We start from the raw sequence: 14,709 nt of genomic DNA, 5'->3' as shown, positions 1-14,709 counted from the left end.
CAAAATGTAACTTCAGTAATTTCTCCTCAAACTCTAAATCATGTACTTTGTGCAACATCAATTCTATTCTGTCAACCTCCATCTTCAAAGGAGCCCCCCCTTTGCATAAATTTTCACTCTGTCTTGAAGCGGACTTTACCCATAGAGTAACTACTCAGGTATCCAGGTTAAGCTTCCAATTCTATCATGTTCCAATCGTGGGATTATGTTTTACTTCTGTTTTTATACAAGGGTGGGACATTTCAGATACTTTCTAGCATGGCCTATGGTGAGGAATGTTGGGAACTGTAGTTCAACTAAATCTGGAAGACCACTGTTCCCCAGTCAAAAAGGGGATATATGATGTAATCTCTTCTGGATATATTATACCCCGCTAATAAACATCTGCAACAAAAAGTACTTGTATACTCCTTCACGCCAGACCATGAAGGCATAATACTTATACAGAAATCATACTTCCTCTGAGGATGGAGAGTGGGTAGAGATAAAAGTTTTCTTTTTCTTTCTTTTACTAAGATGGCCTTACCCAATCCAATACACTCCAGACATTTCAAATCACATCTTCTATCATTTTCTACACAAATGATTTGATTTGGTGTATTTGTGTGCAGGGCTAATGTTACTATTCAACTGGACATCTCTCTAATCTCTAATACACCGACACACAAATGAATGCAAAGTGTCAAAAGAATATTCCTGTTGCTTCCACTATTTGCCCTGTAAGAAAAATATAAAATGTGTCTGTAAATAAAATAAATATTAAAATAACGCAGATTTGCTTACCAATTTCAAATGGGATCCAAACAATATTGCCTATCTATTGTGCCAGTAAAATAATTTTCTGAAAGCCCCAATGATGTTCTCCTTACTATCTATTGCTACTTCTTGGTATTTAGCCAAGATTAGGAGGACAAAAAATATGCCATGGTTCCTGGGCAACTGTGCGCTACAAATCTCACACATTTTTAGTCACTTTTGGGTCAATGGTTGAGCTGAAGAAGTCCCACAAGGTAAAAAGTTGCTAGAGTAGGAATACAATGCTAAACTGGGGCAAAACTGAGCTTGGTTTAGGCTCAATCCTGAAACTCAAACTACTGGCTGGAAAGAAAGGCTAGCCAACAGTAAGTATATCCCCTCCTGTATGTGAGGGTTTCTAAAAAATGAGAGCAGATATCTGTGATAGGCAATAGTAAGTTTGTAACTTGTATCTTATTATTCAGTGGAAAAAATCAGGTTTAGTGCACAGTACTTTCTCTTCCTTGATTAGATAGCAGAGGAGGCAAGTCACAAGTTGTATAGACTCTCCAGCTTTGGAGGACATGGCTGTTGTCAGAAATGAGATCCATGGATTTATGACTCACACATTATACTCTTCACCCAAGGTGACTCTCGCAAGGAAGGAGCTCACTGTAATGTTTGAGCCAGCAATATGTATCATGTTAGTTGTATCATGTTAGTTGTACAGAAAGAGAAATACCAGATATTGTGTGCTGAAACTCTGCACCCAATCTCTCATGAGCGTGGATGAGCTTTTTCTTCAAAGCTTTTATTAATCTTCACCCAGCACAAATTGAAGGAAAGAAGATAGAAAAGCAGGCTTCATTATGAAGGTGGCAGTTAACATCAGCATATCCTCTTTGTAGCCTTACTTGACTTTTTAAAGATACCTCAGTCTAAAATTCATGTTCAAACTGAATATTATCATCATCCAAAATATTGCCAGTAAGCTCAATTACTCAACAAAAAAAGCAGTACTGGAATAGAAATCACCCTTTTTCCAAGACAAAGAAAATTTTTAAAAAACGAAAAGAAACATTGCAAGAAAGAGAAGGAAGGAGTTTCAGAGGAAAGTTACCACAGCCCAAAAAGCTCTGGAATTAACTGGCACTTTCAATGCCATACAAAACCATCTTCTCAGCAGATCAAGAAGTGTGTAGGAGCACATGTTAGAGGCAGAGCTTTTTATAACCTCTTTCAAATAGATATTTCACTTGAATGTATACTGCTGGGGCACAAAGTAGAAATGTGTAACTTCTTCATGCTAAGGGGTTCCAGGGGTTGTTCTTCAGAAAGTGAGTAGGGCCAGAAAAAAAGAGTAAATTAGCTAAATTAATTTAATGTTAAATCTAATTAATATTAATTAATTATATAAAGCTAATGTGCTTCCCCTGAGTATTTATTAATTTCCCTCCTTGGTGGCATTCAGCAGCAATTTTGGAAGGACTGCATCCCAGGGACTGCAGGCTATGCAATCCTGGGGCAAAGTGTCCAGAAGTGAAGGCAGACACAGAGTCACCATTGGTAGCTTGAATGCTTCAAAACACTTGTAGATTTTTCTGAGGGCAAGCTCTGAAAAAATTATTCTATGATTTTCAATGTGCTTCACTCTGAACCAGGGAAAGGTCTGCTTTGGGAGACCCCTGTTTGCTTAGGGTCACAAGTACATAATTTCACCAGTACTGGCTTCTGTCATCCATAATTTCTTTGATTGTTGTGAGCTGCCCAGAGTTGTTGAGAGTTGGGCGGCATACGTTTAACAAATTATTAGTATGAGACTGCCAGTATATTACTGGTATCACTAACATGTGTTAAGTATGCATGTCTAATTGATGTTTTTGTTTTTAATGGACAGTTGCCTAAATCTGATGGGAAAGCAAAACTGAAGTTTATCCAGTATTCAGCTCACTGGCAGATAAGTGGGCAAAAAAAGCTGCAAAGTTATTATCACCTCATGAGTGAAGTAGTTGCCACAAACACTATTAAGACTTAAAACATTGTTTCTGTCCTGACCCATATTCAGGATAAGATATGATTTTTATTCATTCAATTTCTATAGCCGCCCATCTCAACAAGTGACTTTGATGCTCCAAAAGCACTTTCTGTTGGCTGAGAATCCTGGAAATTTTATCCCAGCATATCTGCAGAGCTCCAGAAGGGAAGGTTAGAAGAGACTTTTCCATAACTTCTTCCCAGAACTGTGAAATATCACCTGACAAAGCAACTTACAAAGGGCATCACTGAACCCGCACATGAATGGGTGGGGATTTCTGCTGAGAGTAAAAATCAAGATGTAATCTATTCATTTTAAATACTAACATCAGAATAGCAACAGACCACAAAGAATAGTTGTTCCCACTTGAGGGTGGCAGATAAAATCATTTCTAACTTTTTATTTTTTAATTCTTCCATCTACAGAGACACCTTTTAAAGCACATTTAAATATTTTTGCATACATATTTACAACTCTTTTTTACCATTTAAAAGAATAAAAAGTACTTTTCCCTCTAGATAATGATAGGTAAATTTCCATGGTCCTTTATATATTGCATTCCCAACAAAATCTTTTCTTGTCTTATATTTTAAATTGTATAAAAATATTTTGTTACATACCCTAGTTTTTAATATGAAGCATGACAAGTGGCAGAAAAACATGTTAAATGCTTTATCTTCAAACCAACTACAAAAATATCAGCGGAGTATATGGGATTAATAGATACATGAAAACGCCACTCAAGTTGTGATAGTTGCTCACTTTAAATATTTAACTCTGTCCTGCCGTCTAGTGGTCACCTGGATTTTTGCAGCCCAGATTTGGTAATACTATTTTTGCACTTATTAATTTAGGATTACTTCTGTAATCCTTGTGCCAAACTGTTCTACATTTTTTCTTATTGCCTGAAACTGCTTCCTAGAACACCAATATATTGCCCCTTCTCTTAAATCATATGAATTCTGCCTCAACATCCATCTGTTCTATGAAGACTTTGGCACTACCCACTTGTCATAAACAGGCTGCATAAATCTGGATGACTATTAGAAGACAGCAAAGAATTAAGAGTTTACCGTGAGTGTTTGCTGCTATCTAATGCTCAGCCAGATTTCTGCAGGCCAAATACAGTAGCCCTCTCAGCACATAAAGCTAAAGCAATTGTGTATAGCTTCCCTGTTGACCTTACTTCCCTCCTTTCCTGTTGTTGCCCCTGTGCTGAAAATCAAATGGTAAGCCTCTTGAGGCCAGAATCTACCTTATTATACACTTTACACAGTGGATTAATACATTTTTAAGGAAAACCAATATTATTATCCTCATAATGAAGATGAAAGGAAGATGCTGAAAAATAATGATTCTATACAGCCCATTTAAAAGGTTCATTATAACAGTATTGCTACAAGGTTATTGAGATAAGAGAAGGCAGTAAGGCTACAGCAGATAGGGTGCTGGATAAATCTGAAGTGTGAAAGAGATGTATTGACTCTACTGTTAGATTTTAAGGTCATTTGGAGTAGATTGACAAGAGTTTCCAATTCCTAAATATCAAACACCAGCAGTAATAAATGACTCCACCCCCTCTAAATCTAGGCTGATATCACTACTTACTCTGAAAGGTAATAGTGTGATGAGTAGGTATGTGTTATATATCTATGTGTGTTTGGCTACCAGATCGGGGTGGCAAAAAAACTCTAAATTTTTTGGGCTAAAACAGGTTGGGTTATACGTGCTGTGTGTATGGCTGTTTGCACGTTGCACTACCTGTAAATGGACTCGGGCAGTTGTATTTATTTCCTGCCAGTGACAACACTAAACAAACCACAGAAGCTCCTTTCATAGCATGCTTAGTGTAGGGCTGGGCAACATGTGTCACTGGAGCCCAAGGGCTACAGTAGGCAAGATGACACTATTACGTGGATGGAGCTCTCTCTCACATGCAAGTACAGGGATAGGATTTTCCTTCTTTCCTACAGGCTCTGCAAGCTTTTTAAATTGCTTTTAAAACTATGTTACATGCAACTACAAAACTGAAGTAACTGCTACATGGAAAAAAAGAGTTTTCTGGACTGGAAGAAATAGAAACTGAAATTAAAATTTCTGAGTAAAACATCAAGCAAGCAGGTGAAGTAATAACAGACTTTATTTTCTTAGGTACAAAAAATCATAGGGATGGTGACTGTGGCCATGAAATAAAGAGACATTTGCTGCTTGAGAGAAAGACTAAGACTAAGATCAAGACAGAGTATTAATGTATGCAGAGACATACTGACAACAAAGGTATGAACTGTCAAGGCCATAGTTTTCCCAGTTATAAGATTTAGCTGTGAAAGCTGGGCCATCAGAACAACTGAATAAAGAAAAAATGATGACTGAGTTGTGCTGGAGGAAATTGTTGAAAAAACCATGGGCTCTAAGAAGAATCTTCAGCAAAGGATCGTTACCTTGTCGTGGTGCTGGAGCTTGAGCACCTCAATGATGCCATGAGCTAAACCGTGAAGGGCCACCCAAGACGGGAAGGTCGTGACAGAGAGGTCAGACTAAATGCGATCCCTGGGGAAGGTAATGGCAACCCACCCCAGTATTCTTGCCGTGAAAACTAAATGGATCAGTACAACCAGAGATATGTTGGTGTACCATTGGAAGATGAGACCCCCAGGTCGGAAGATGGTCAAAATACTACTGGGGAGGAACAGAGGATGAGTTCAACTAGCCCCAGACGTGATGATGCAGCTAGCTCAAAGCCGAAAGGATGGCTAGCGGCCGACGGTGCTGGTGGTAAATGGCGAATCCGATGTTCTAAGGATCAACACACCATTGGAACCTGGAATGTAAGATCTATGAGCCAGGGCAAATTGGATGTGGTTATTGGTGAGATGTCAAGATTAAAGATAGACATTTTGGGCGTCAATGAACTGAAATGGACTGGAATGGGCCACTTCACGTCAGATGACCACCAGATCTACTACTGTGGACAAGAGGACCACAGAAGAAATGGAGTAGCCTTCATAATTAATAGTAAAGTGGCTAAAGCAGTGCTTGGATACAATCCAAAAAATGGTAGAATGATCTCAATTCGAATTCAGGGCAAGCCATCTAACATCACAGTGATCCAAATATACGCCCCAACCACAGATGCTGAAGAAGCTGAAGTAGAGCAGTTCTATGAGGATCTGCAGCACCTACTGGACAACACGCCTAAAAGAGATGTTATTTTCATCACGGGAGACTGGAATGCTAAGGTGGGCAGTCAAATGACACCTGGAATTACAGGTAAGCATGGCCTGGGAGAACAAAAAGAAGCAGGACATAGGCTGATAGAATTTTGTCAAGACAACTCACTCTGCATAACAAACACTCTCTTCCAACAACCTAAGAGACGGCTTTATACATGGACTTCACCAGATGGACAACACCGAAATCAGATTGACTACATCCTTTGCAGCCAAAGGTGGCGGACATCTGTACAGTCGGTAAAAACAAGGCCTGGAGCTGACTATAGTTCAGATCACGAACTTCTTCTTGCACAATTTAGGATCAGACTCAAGAGATTAGGGAAGACCCACAGATCAGCTAGATATGAGCTCACTAATATTCCTAAGGAATATGCAGTGGAGGTGAAGAATCGATTTAAGGGACTGGACTTAGTAGATAGGGTCCCGGAAGAACTATGGACAGAAGTTCGCAACATTGTCCAGGAGGCGGCAACAAAATACATCCCAAAGAAAGAGAAAACCAAGAAGGCAAAATGGCTGTCTGCTGAGACACTAGAAGTAGCCCAAGAAAGAAGGAAAGCAAAAGGCAACAGTGATAGGGGGAGATATGCCCAATTAAATGCAAAATTCCAGAGGTTAGCCAGAAGAGATAAGGAATTATTTTTAAACAAGCAATGCACGGAAGTGGAAGAAGACAATAGAATAGGAAGGACAAGAGACCTCTTCCAGAAAATTAGAACCATCGGAGGTAAATTCCAGGCCAAAATGGGTATGATCAAAAACAAAGATGGCAAGGACCTAACAGAAGAAGAAGAGATCAAGAAAAGGTGGCAAGAATATACGGAAGACCTGTATAGGAAGGATAACAATATCGGGGATAGCTTTGACGGTGTGGTCAGTGAGCTAGAGCCAGACATCCTGAAGAGTGAGGTTGAATGGGCCTTAAGAAGCATTGCTAATAACAAGGCAGCAGGAGACGACGGCATCCCAGCTGAACTGTTCAAAATCTTGCAAGGTGCTGCTGTCAAGGTAATGCATGCTATATGCCAGCAAATTTGGAAAACACAAGAATGGCCATCCAACTGGAAAAAATCAACTTATATTCCCATACCAAAAAAGGGAAACACTAAAGAATGTTCAAACTATCGAACAGTGGCAGTCATTTCACATGCCAGTAAGGTAATGCTCAAGATCCTGCAAGGTAGACTTCAGCAATTCATGGAGCGAGAATTGCCAGATGTACAAGCTGGGTTTAGAAAAGGCAGAGGAACTAGGGACCAAATTACCAATATCCGCTGGATAATGGAAAAAGCCAGGGAGTTTCAGAAAAACATCTATTTCTGTTTTATTGACTATTCTAAAGCCTTTGACTGTGTGGACCATAACAAATTGTGGCAAGTTCTTAGCGGTATGGGGATACCAAGTCATCTTGTATGCCTCCTGAAGAATCTGTATAATGACCAAGTAGCAACAGTAAGAACAGACCACGGAACAACGGACTGGTTTAAAATTGGGAAAGGAGTACGGCAGGGTTGTATACTCTCACCCTACCTATTCAACTTGTACACAGAACACATCATGCGACATGCTGGGCTAGAGGAATCCAAGGCTGGAGTTAAAATCGCTGGAAGAAACATTAACAATCTCAGATATGCAGATGATACCACTTTGATGGCTGAAAGCGAAGAGGAACTGAGGAGCCTTATGATGAAGGTGCAAGAAGAAAGTGCAAAAGCTGGCTTGCAGCTAAACCTCAAAAAAACCAAGATTATGGCAAGCAGCTTGATTGATAACTGGCAAATAGAGGGAGAAAATGTAGAAGCAGTGAAAGACTTTGTATTTCTAGGTGCGAAGATTACTGCAGATGCTGACTACAGTCAGGAAATCAGGAGACACTTAATCCTTGGGAGAAGAGCAATGACAAATCTCGATAAAATAGTTAAGAGCAGAGACATCACACTGACAACAAAGGTCCGCATAGTTAAAGCAATGGTGTTCCCCGTAGTAACATATGGCTGCGAGAGCTGGACCATAAGGAAGGCTGAGAGAAGGAAGATAGATGCTTTGGAACTGTGGCGCTGGAGGAAAATTCTGAGAGTGCCTTGGACTGCAAGAAGATCAAACCAGTCCATACTCCAGGAAATAAAGACAGACTGCTCACTTGAGGGAATGATATTAAAGGCAAGACTGAAATACTTTGGCCACCTAATGAGAAGACAGGACACCCTGGAGAAGATGCTGATGCTAGGGAGAGTGGAGGGCAAAAGGAAGAGGGGCCGACCAAGGGCAAGGTGGATGGATGATATTCTAGAGGTGACGGACTCGTCCCTGGGGGAGCTGGGGGTGTTGACGACCGACAGGAAGCTCTGGCGTGGGCTGGTCCATGAAGTCATGAAGAGTCGGAAGCGACTAAACGAATAAACAACAACAACTAAGAAGAATGAATAATTCAGTATAGTATTAGATCAACTAAATCCAGACTACTCATTAGAAGCACGAATAATAAAATTAAAGCTTAAATATTTTGGATATATAAGCACAGACAAGAATTATTGGAGAAGACTCTGATGCTTGGAAAAACCAAAGGGAACTGAAAAAGGGCTACCAAAAGACAGGTGGCTAGGTACTAACACTGATGACACAAGCAAGAGCTTACAGGAAGACAAAGAAGCAGTTACCAACAGACAATCCTAGTGAAATGAGGTTCATCAGGGTACAAGGAGTTGAAATACTGGTGGACCTTGGGTTTCTGATTAGGGTAGCTAGATGCAGCAAGCCTAAATGATACTCATATACCTCGTTTATTGTTGCCCTTGACTTGCAAGCCAACCCAGAGGTGCACAGAAGAGCAGCAATTATGGTGAGAGGCTTGAAAGCTAAATTCTATGAAGAATGGTTAAAAGAACTGAGTATGTTTTGCCTAAAGAACAGAAGGCTAAGTGAGAATGATAGCAGTCTTTCAGTTCAATGTCACACAAAAAGGGTGTAGATTCCTTAAACACTTCTAAGAAAACCAACAAGGAAACCTAAGCAAAATCCATTTAGAGCTAATTGCACAAAGTACTTGTTGTAGCATCACAGAATGGCCACAAACCTTCCTGATATGACATTACATTTCTAGATGCCTCTTTTGTCGGACAATATACAAAAGTGTCAGGAGGAATAATATCCACACTTCTCCATGCTTTTTACCCTGGGTCTCCAACATGGCACCTGTAGGTACCAATGTGCTTAAGGATAACCTTAACCCCCATGACCTTACACTCCATGCCCCACCTGGACTATATATTCATATATATATATTCATTCATTCATTCATTCATTCATTCATTCATTCAAAAAAGCACTTTGCATGCTTCAAGGCAAAGTGCCAACCTCAAACATACTTATTTATGGCCATGCTTCTGGGGCCTGCTTATATCATGGAGGACTTTTTAGAAAATAAAGGTAAGAAGTAGAAAACGCAATTATCTATTTATAAATTTGCCCACCTACCAAGAAAAATGACAGAAATAAATGAAGTGGTAGAAATCATCCTGGGAGTCTAGAATGAGTAACTGAGAGAACCATATCAGTTTGCCTCCTAATAGATTCCACCAGAAATCCCAGCATTGTAGGTTAGATTGAGAAATCAAAACAAAACATCATGGAAGAGGACAATGGGAAATCACTATCAAAACAAAACATCATGGAAGAAGACAATGGAAAATTACTTTTGCTACCAAGAAACTACAGTATATAGATGTACAGTATCCATACAGTATAGTCATTATGAACTGAGTTTCACTTGAAAAATGTGGCAGCCATTTTTGTAACAGTGCAACATGTCTGAAAATCCACCCACCAGCCCCCAAAACTGGGGACTCCTGAGGTCCATGAGATAATGGATTTTTATGATTTTAGAAATAATACTGAGGACTTTCTCAGAAGGAGCCCAAACTATCACAACAAACCTATGCCTAGACAAGGAAACACCCGTTTGAGCTTCCTCAGACAATTATGGCAAAACAATAGTTGAATCACTCTTATACATGTTTTTTTTTTAATCATATGGCATAGCAGTTTGGTGTTCATGCTGCTTTTTTTTTTTCCTTTTCTTGCGGGGAAATCCTTGTGAGGTCCAGCAGCCAGATGTGTAGACTATTTAGCCGTGACAAGTCACGTTGTCTGGGGTGCACCACGAGGAGGCTAGTCTACATTGCACTGAGTTGTACATGGTGAATGCAACAGATACAAAATTATTAAACTTCACATTCTCTTTAAATTTTAACATTCCCGGGGGTCAGGGGAATCTACATTTCTATCCAACACTTTGCATGCAGACAGAATAAAATGCATGATAAATGGACACTGGGTGTTCAACCTTCTCTGCCCTTTGCCAGACAGAAAAGTGCTATATATAAATGTTATACTGCATTTAGAACACAGAACTGTGGCATACGCAATTTTGACTATGTTTTGTAACTTATGCTTTTATTATTCCTTTGTAATGTAAGGTACCTGGAGTCTTGGGAAGGAAGGCAGGCAGGTAGGCAAGATCATTCCTCCCCATGTTCTGCTATTAATGTGGGCCTCTGTATCCATTGTCAACCCTACTCCATGGTTCCCTTAGTATGTTTTTAAGAAAACTCTTATCCTTGGACCAATCATTATTCATGAGCGCATAGTTACTCATAAGGAACTTTGCTTTAAGTCAAGTGAACTTTCCTTAACAACTCTAGTGGGAGTGCCTTGCTTTCTCCTGGATGAACAACTAAGAGAATATATTATTTGCCATATTTGCAAATATGTTTATTGTTTCTCCATACCAAACTCTACCTACCTAGGCATACATCTTTTATGCCATAGTTGTAAGCCCTGTATTTTTAGAACTTAAATGGAGGGAAACGCTCCTAACTACACACATTAAATAAATGGAACATGGTCGTATAACAGTATTCCTGAGAATCAGATGTGTTGCTTCCAGACCAGAACTCCTTAAGGCAACTAAGCAGTTTTTTATACAGCATTTACTATATTATAATATTCAACAAATTTCCATATATTGTGTTTGTTCATAGGTAAATCTCATTCAGCAATGGTCTCTGCAGGTTCTACCCATTTTGTTCCTTCCTGTTAAAAGTCTGGAGGGATCAATCGTTAATAACGTCTTAACTGACCTTTGAATAGCCTCTCTAAATTAACACAACTTTAGCTGCTGTCACTATGGGTTGAGAAGCTAATCCCCGTCATAATCAAAAGGAAACAGTAATATGGACAGAACCAGCAAACAGGAAATTTTTAATTAAATGTAAAGAAGGAGTAAAAGCTTCAATAGTGTTTTGTTTGTCTACCATGGCCAGGCTGATGCTAAAAATCACTTTATTGCTTTTCCCATGTGCACATTCAAGTATCCATAAAAGTGTTTTAAAAACACCCGAGAACAGAAAATACTAGGCTGCAAAATTTTTGATGATTTTTCATATTCTTTTTCCAAAACATGTCTATGAACAAGGTAAGGCAATTCCAGAAAAAAGGCTATTGCAGAATCAAGATGGGAAAAGCTGTGGAATGCTCTGCTTATAAAATACACAGCACTGGTGATTTATCACCTCTCCGTGATTATCTGCTTTATTACAGTACATAGAAAAGGAGTTGTGCTTATGTTGGTTCTCAGTTCTGGCCTAGAGAGGACTGTTTTCACAAACAGCACTGAAAGGAACAAATTCACCTGTTGTGTACACACCATCATTTCTTACACCATAACCCAAAAAATATCTTTCTTGTAGTGTGAAAAATATGCTATTTGATCAAAATAAGTTACTCAGGAATTGACAATTCAGTATCCTTAACAACACACTAAAATCTCCTGCCCAGTTCATTAGGTAAAGGGAGCCAGATTGCCTCAGTCAGAAAATCTGGGGTTATCAGTAAACATACAACATGAGGACAGGAAACTATAAAGCAGTGATAGCTCATATGTACCCCCGCCTTGACATTGAATTGGTACAGTCCATATGCAGATTTACCACTGAAATGAAAAGTAGGCCTAAGAAACCTGAACCAATCAGGGCCCAAGATGCATATGTGCATACCTTTAAAACAATCCATGTTGATACATTTGCTTCTGGAAACAGTGCTGCATGTGCAGCAGTTGCCTTTACTGCATGCATAAATGTAGGGAACCTCCCATAAAACATTTTATCTTTTAAAATCTGGACACAAATCACTAGAGTATACATTTGCCTTAAAACAGTCCTCTTCAACTTTCTACCTTTTTAAACATTCACATTTCCCATAGTTAGCAAAATGATGCTTTCTGGATCATGTATGAAAATATCTTGAGGCATTAAATGGGATGGGACAGGATGAATCTCACACCTTCTGTGCTGATTACATCGTCTTTAGAGATACCCATCTCACATTATGAGAATGTTCATATATCAGGACAAATCAAAAAGTTCCAAGAATTCTACCTTACAGTTAACGGCATTATGTGTGTTTTCATTATGCCACTTCTAACCTTTTGCTAACAGAAGTGCCTTAAAATCCAGATATTCCCCCTTGTTTATTGCTGTTCCAGGATTTCTGGCTTCAGCTTGTTTACAGGGACACACACCAAAGATCTTGATTCACAGATCACAAAAAAATCACTGTTTGTTCGGGCACTCCCACTGACAGGAGGACCCAAGTAAGAGGGATTAAGCAGCATGCATCAGCACTCTTTTTCCTTCATAGTAAACTAGATTTCTTGGAAGGCTGGCTTCTATCACATGTGAATACAACTAATGAGTGTCATTCACATAACTGAGGGAAACAGAACCCATCAGCAGCAAATGAAAAAGAGAAAATGGGCAAGAATTTGAAGCAAACTTCTCTTAAGTGCCTAAATTAATAAAACTTCTTTCTTGTCCATTTGTGTTGTTAGCCTATGTAAGGTGCAAGCTACCTGGAAAAGAGAGACAGATTAACTGACAACAGCACAATATTAGGTAAAAAAAAACAAAACCCTGGTATAAATTCTGTCCTCTGGGAGGGGAGCAGAAGAGCAAAGATACTCAGGTCTTGGAGCAGAACTACAACTCACATCATCTTTGAGGTTGATGGTTGTAGGCCAATTGTTCTGGAGGGCACTAGGTTGGAGAAAGTTAGATTAGAAGAATGGAGCTGATAACTCAGAGATGCACCTTATTCAGGAAGGCATATGAAGGGCACTGAAAGCATTACCTGATTTTGATTGGCCTCATACAGCTCTTGAGCCGACGTGATTCACCTTCTTTGCAAGACCTCATGGGTAGAACCTGGGAAGTCGCTGCCCCCTTCAGTACCACGCTATAATTCTTGCCCTGATTATTGGCCCAGTAAACTCCTTCATCGGTCTGATAGCGCACCACAAAATCAAGCCGGGCTCCTCCTTCTTCCTCATCTTCCTCATCCTCATCACCAAAATCCAGGCGGAAGGCAAAGCGGTCAGTCAGGCCTCCATCTGGTGAACCCCCTGGAACATAGAGGGCGGGGTAATCCCGGTGACTTTGCCACCGGTCTTTGCTGGCCCGCACATGCACAGCCTTGTGGTAAGAAATGTTGAGCACACGCACAGTGCCGCGTAGCACCCGTGGCTCTCCAGGCTCTGGTGGCAAAACCTCTTCCAATTCTACCTTGGCCTGGCGCAGCCGTGCAAGCTTCTCATCCTCACCTTGTCCCACTGGCTGCAACACAAAGGATGGCAAAAGGTAGGGGGTGCTTGTGGAGGGTGGAAGGGAGGCCGAGGAAGGCACCACCTCAGGGGGAGACTCTGGGGAAGGTGGTGGCCAAGGCTGGTAGCGCCGCCAGCTTGCCAAGGGCAGGCCCAAGGCATCAGCAAACAGCACATGCCGGCCTGCGGTGTGCTGAGAGGGCTCCTCCATGGGGGTGGCAGCCGCAGTGGCATGCTGGGAAAACAGTCCAGGGTGCCCTTGAGCATGCTGGGAGGGGAGACCTTGGCTGTCCTGCACTGCATGCTGGGAAAGTGGCCCAGGCAGGCCTGGGGGATGCTGAGAGAGTGGCCTGGCCAAGCAAGGGTGCTGGTGGTGCCCGTCATCCTCCCCGTCGTCCTCTGACGAAGAGCAGCTCTCTTCGGGGGCGCTGGGGTGCTGAGGCCTGGGCACCGGGGAGGAGCGTGGCATGAGAGCCCGGGCTGGGGGATCTTCCTCCTCCTCTCCGTCTTCTTCTTCTTCGTCGTCGTCTTCCTCCTCCTCCTCCTCCTCCTCGGCCGCCTCCCGAGTGAGAGGCAAGGGAGGCTGTGGCGGCGGTGGCGGGGAGGAGGAGGAGGCCCCCGCGCGAGCCATGGCGGGCGGCTGGGAGGACGGCGGACTAGCGGCGCAGACAGCAGCTGCTGCTATTGCCGAGGCTGCCGGGCGGGGGACGACGACAGCGAGCCGGGGTGGAGCGAGCCGGGAGAGGGAGGTGGAGCGAGCACGGCAAGCCGAGGAACGGCGGAGTCGGAGGCTGGTGTCAGGCAGGCTAGTGGCTGCACCAATCGGAAAGCAAGGCATAAAGGGGGAAGAGACCCTCTTCTCCTTTTCCCGAGAAAAACCCAAAGGCGGGCGACCCTAGCCGGCAGCAAAGCATTGGGCAAACCGGTCAAGACCGAGTACTCCAGCAGATCTATGCCCGCCGACGCGCAGACAGGGGAGGAAAGGCTGCGCACGCCGTCGCCTCCCTCCTACCAAGTCCCCTCTGGTCGGATGAACTCACGGCCGACAGAAA

At 41.8% G+C, this 14,709-nt stretch overlaps 1 protein-coding gene across 1 annotated transcript in view; it reads right to left on the bottom strand.

The window, feature by feature from the left end:
• PPP1R3F (protein phosphatase 1 regulatory subunit 3F) overlaps positions 1-14,352 on the bottom strand; it is a 50,580-nt gene extending 36,228 nt beyond the window's left edge. The window contains exon 1 of the mRNA XM_063294273.1: positions 13,189-14,352. Within this exon, the coding sequence (XP_063150343.1) occupies positions 13,189-14,288 (1,100 nt within the window). The 5' untranslated portion in view covers positions 14,289-14,352. The remainder of the gene's footprint in view (positions 1-13,188) is intronic.
• Between the last annotated feature and the right edge of the window lie 357 nt (positions 14,353-14,709).

The sequence above is a fragment of the Candoia aspera genome, chromosome 2 (assembly GCF_035149785.1).
Source record: "Candoia aspera isolate rCanAsp1 chromosome 2, rCanAsp1.hap2, whole genome shotgun sequence".
NCBI classification, from domain to species: Eukaryota; Metazoa; Chordata; class Lepidosauria; order Squamata; family Boidae; genus Candoia; species Candoia aspera.
Note: the sequence above shows the minus strand (reverse complement) of the source record. Positions and strands in the feature narration are given on the sequence as shown.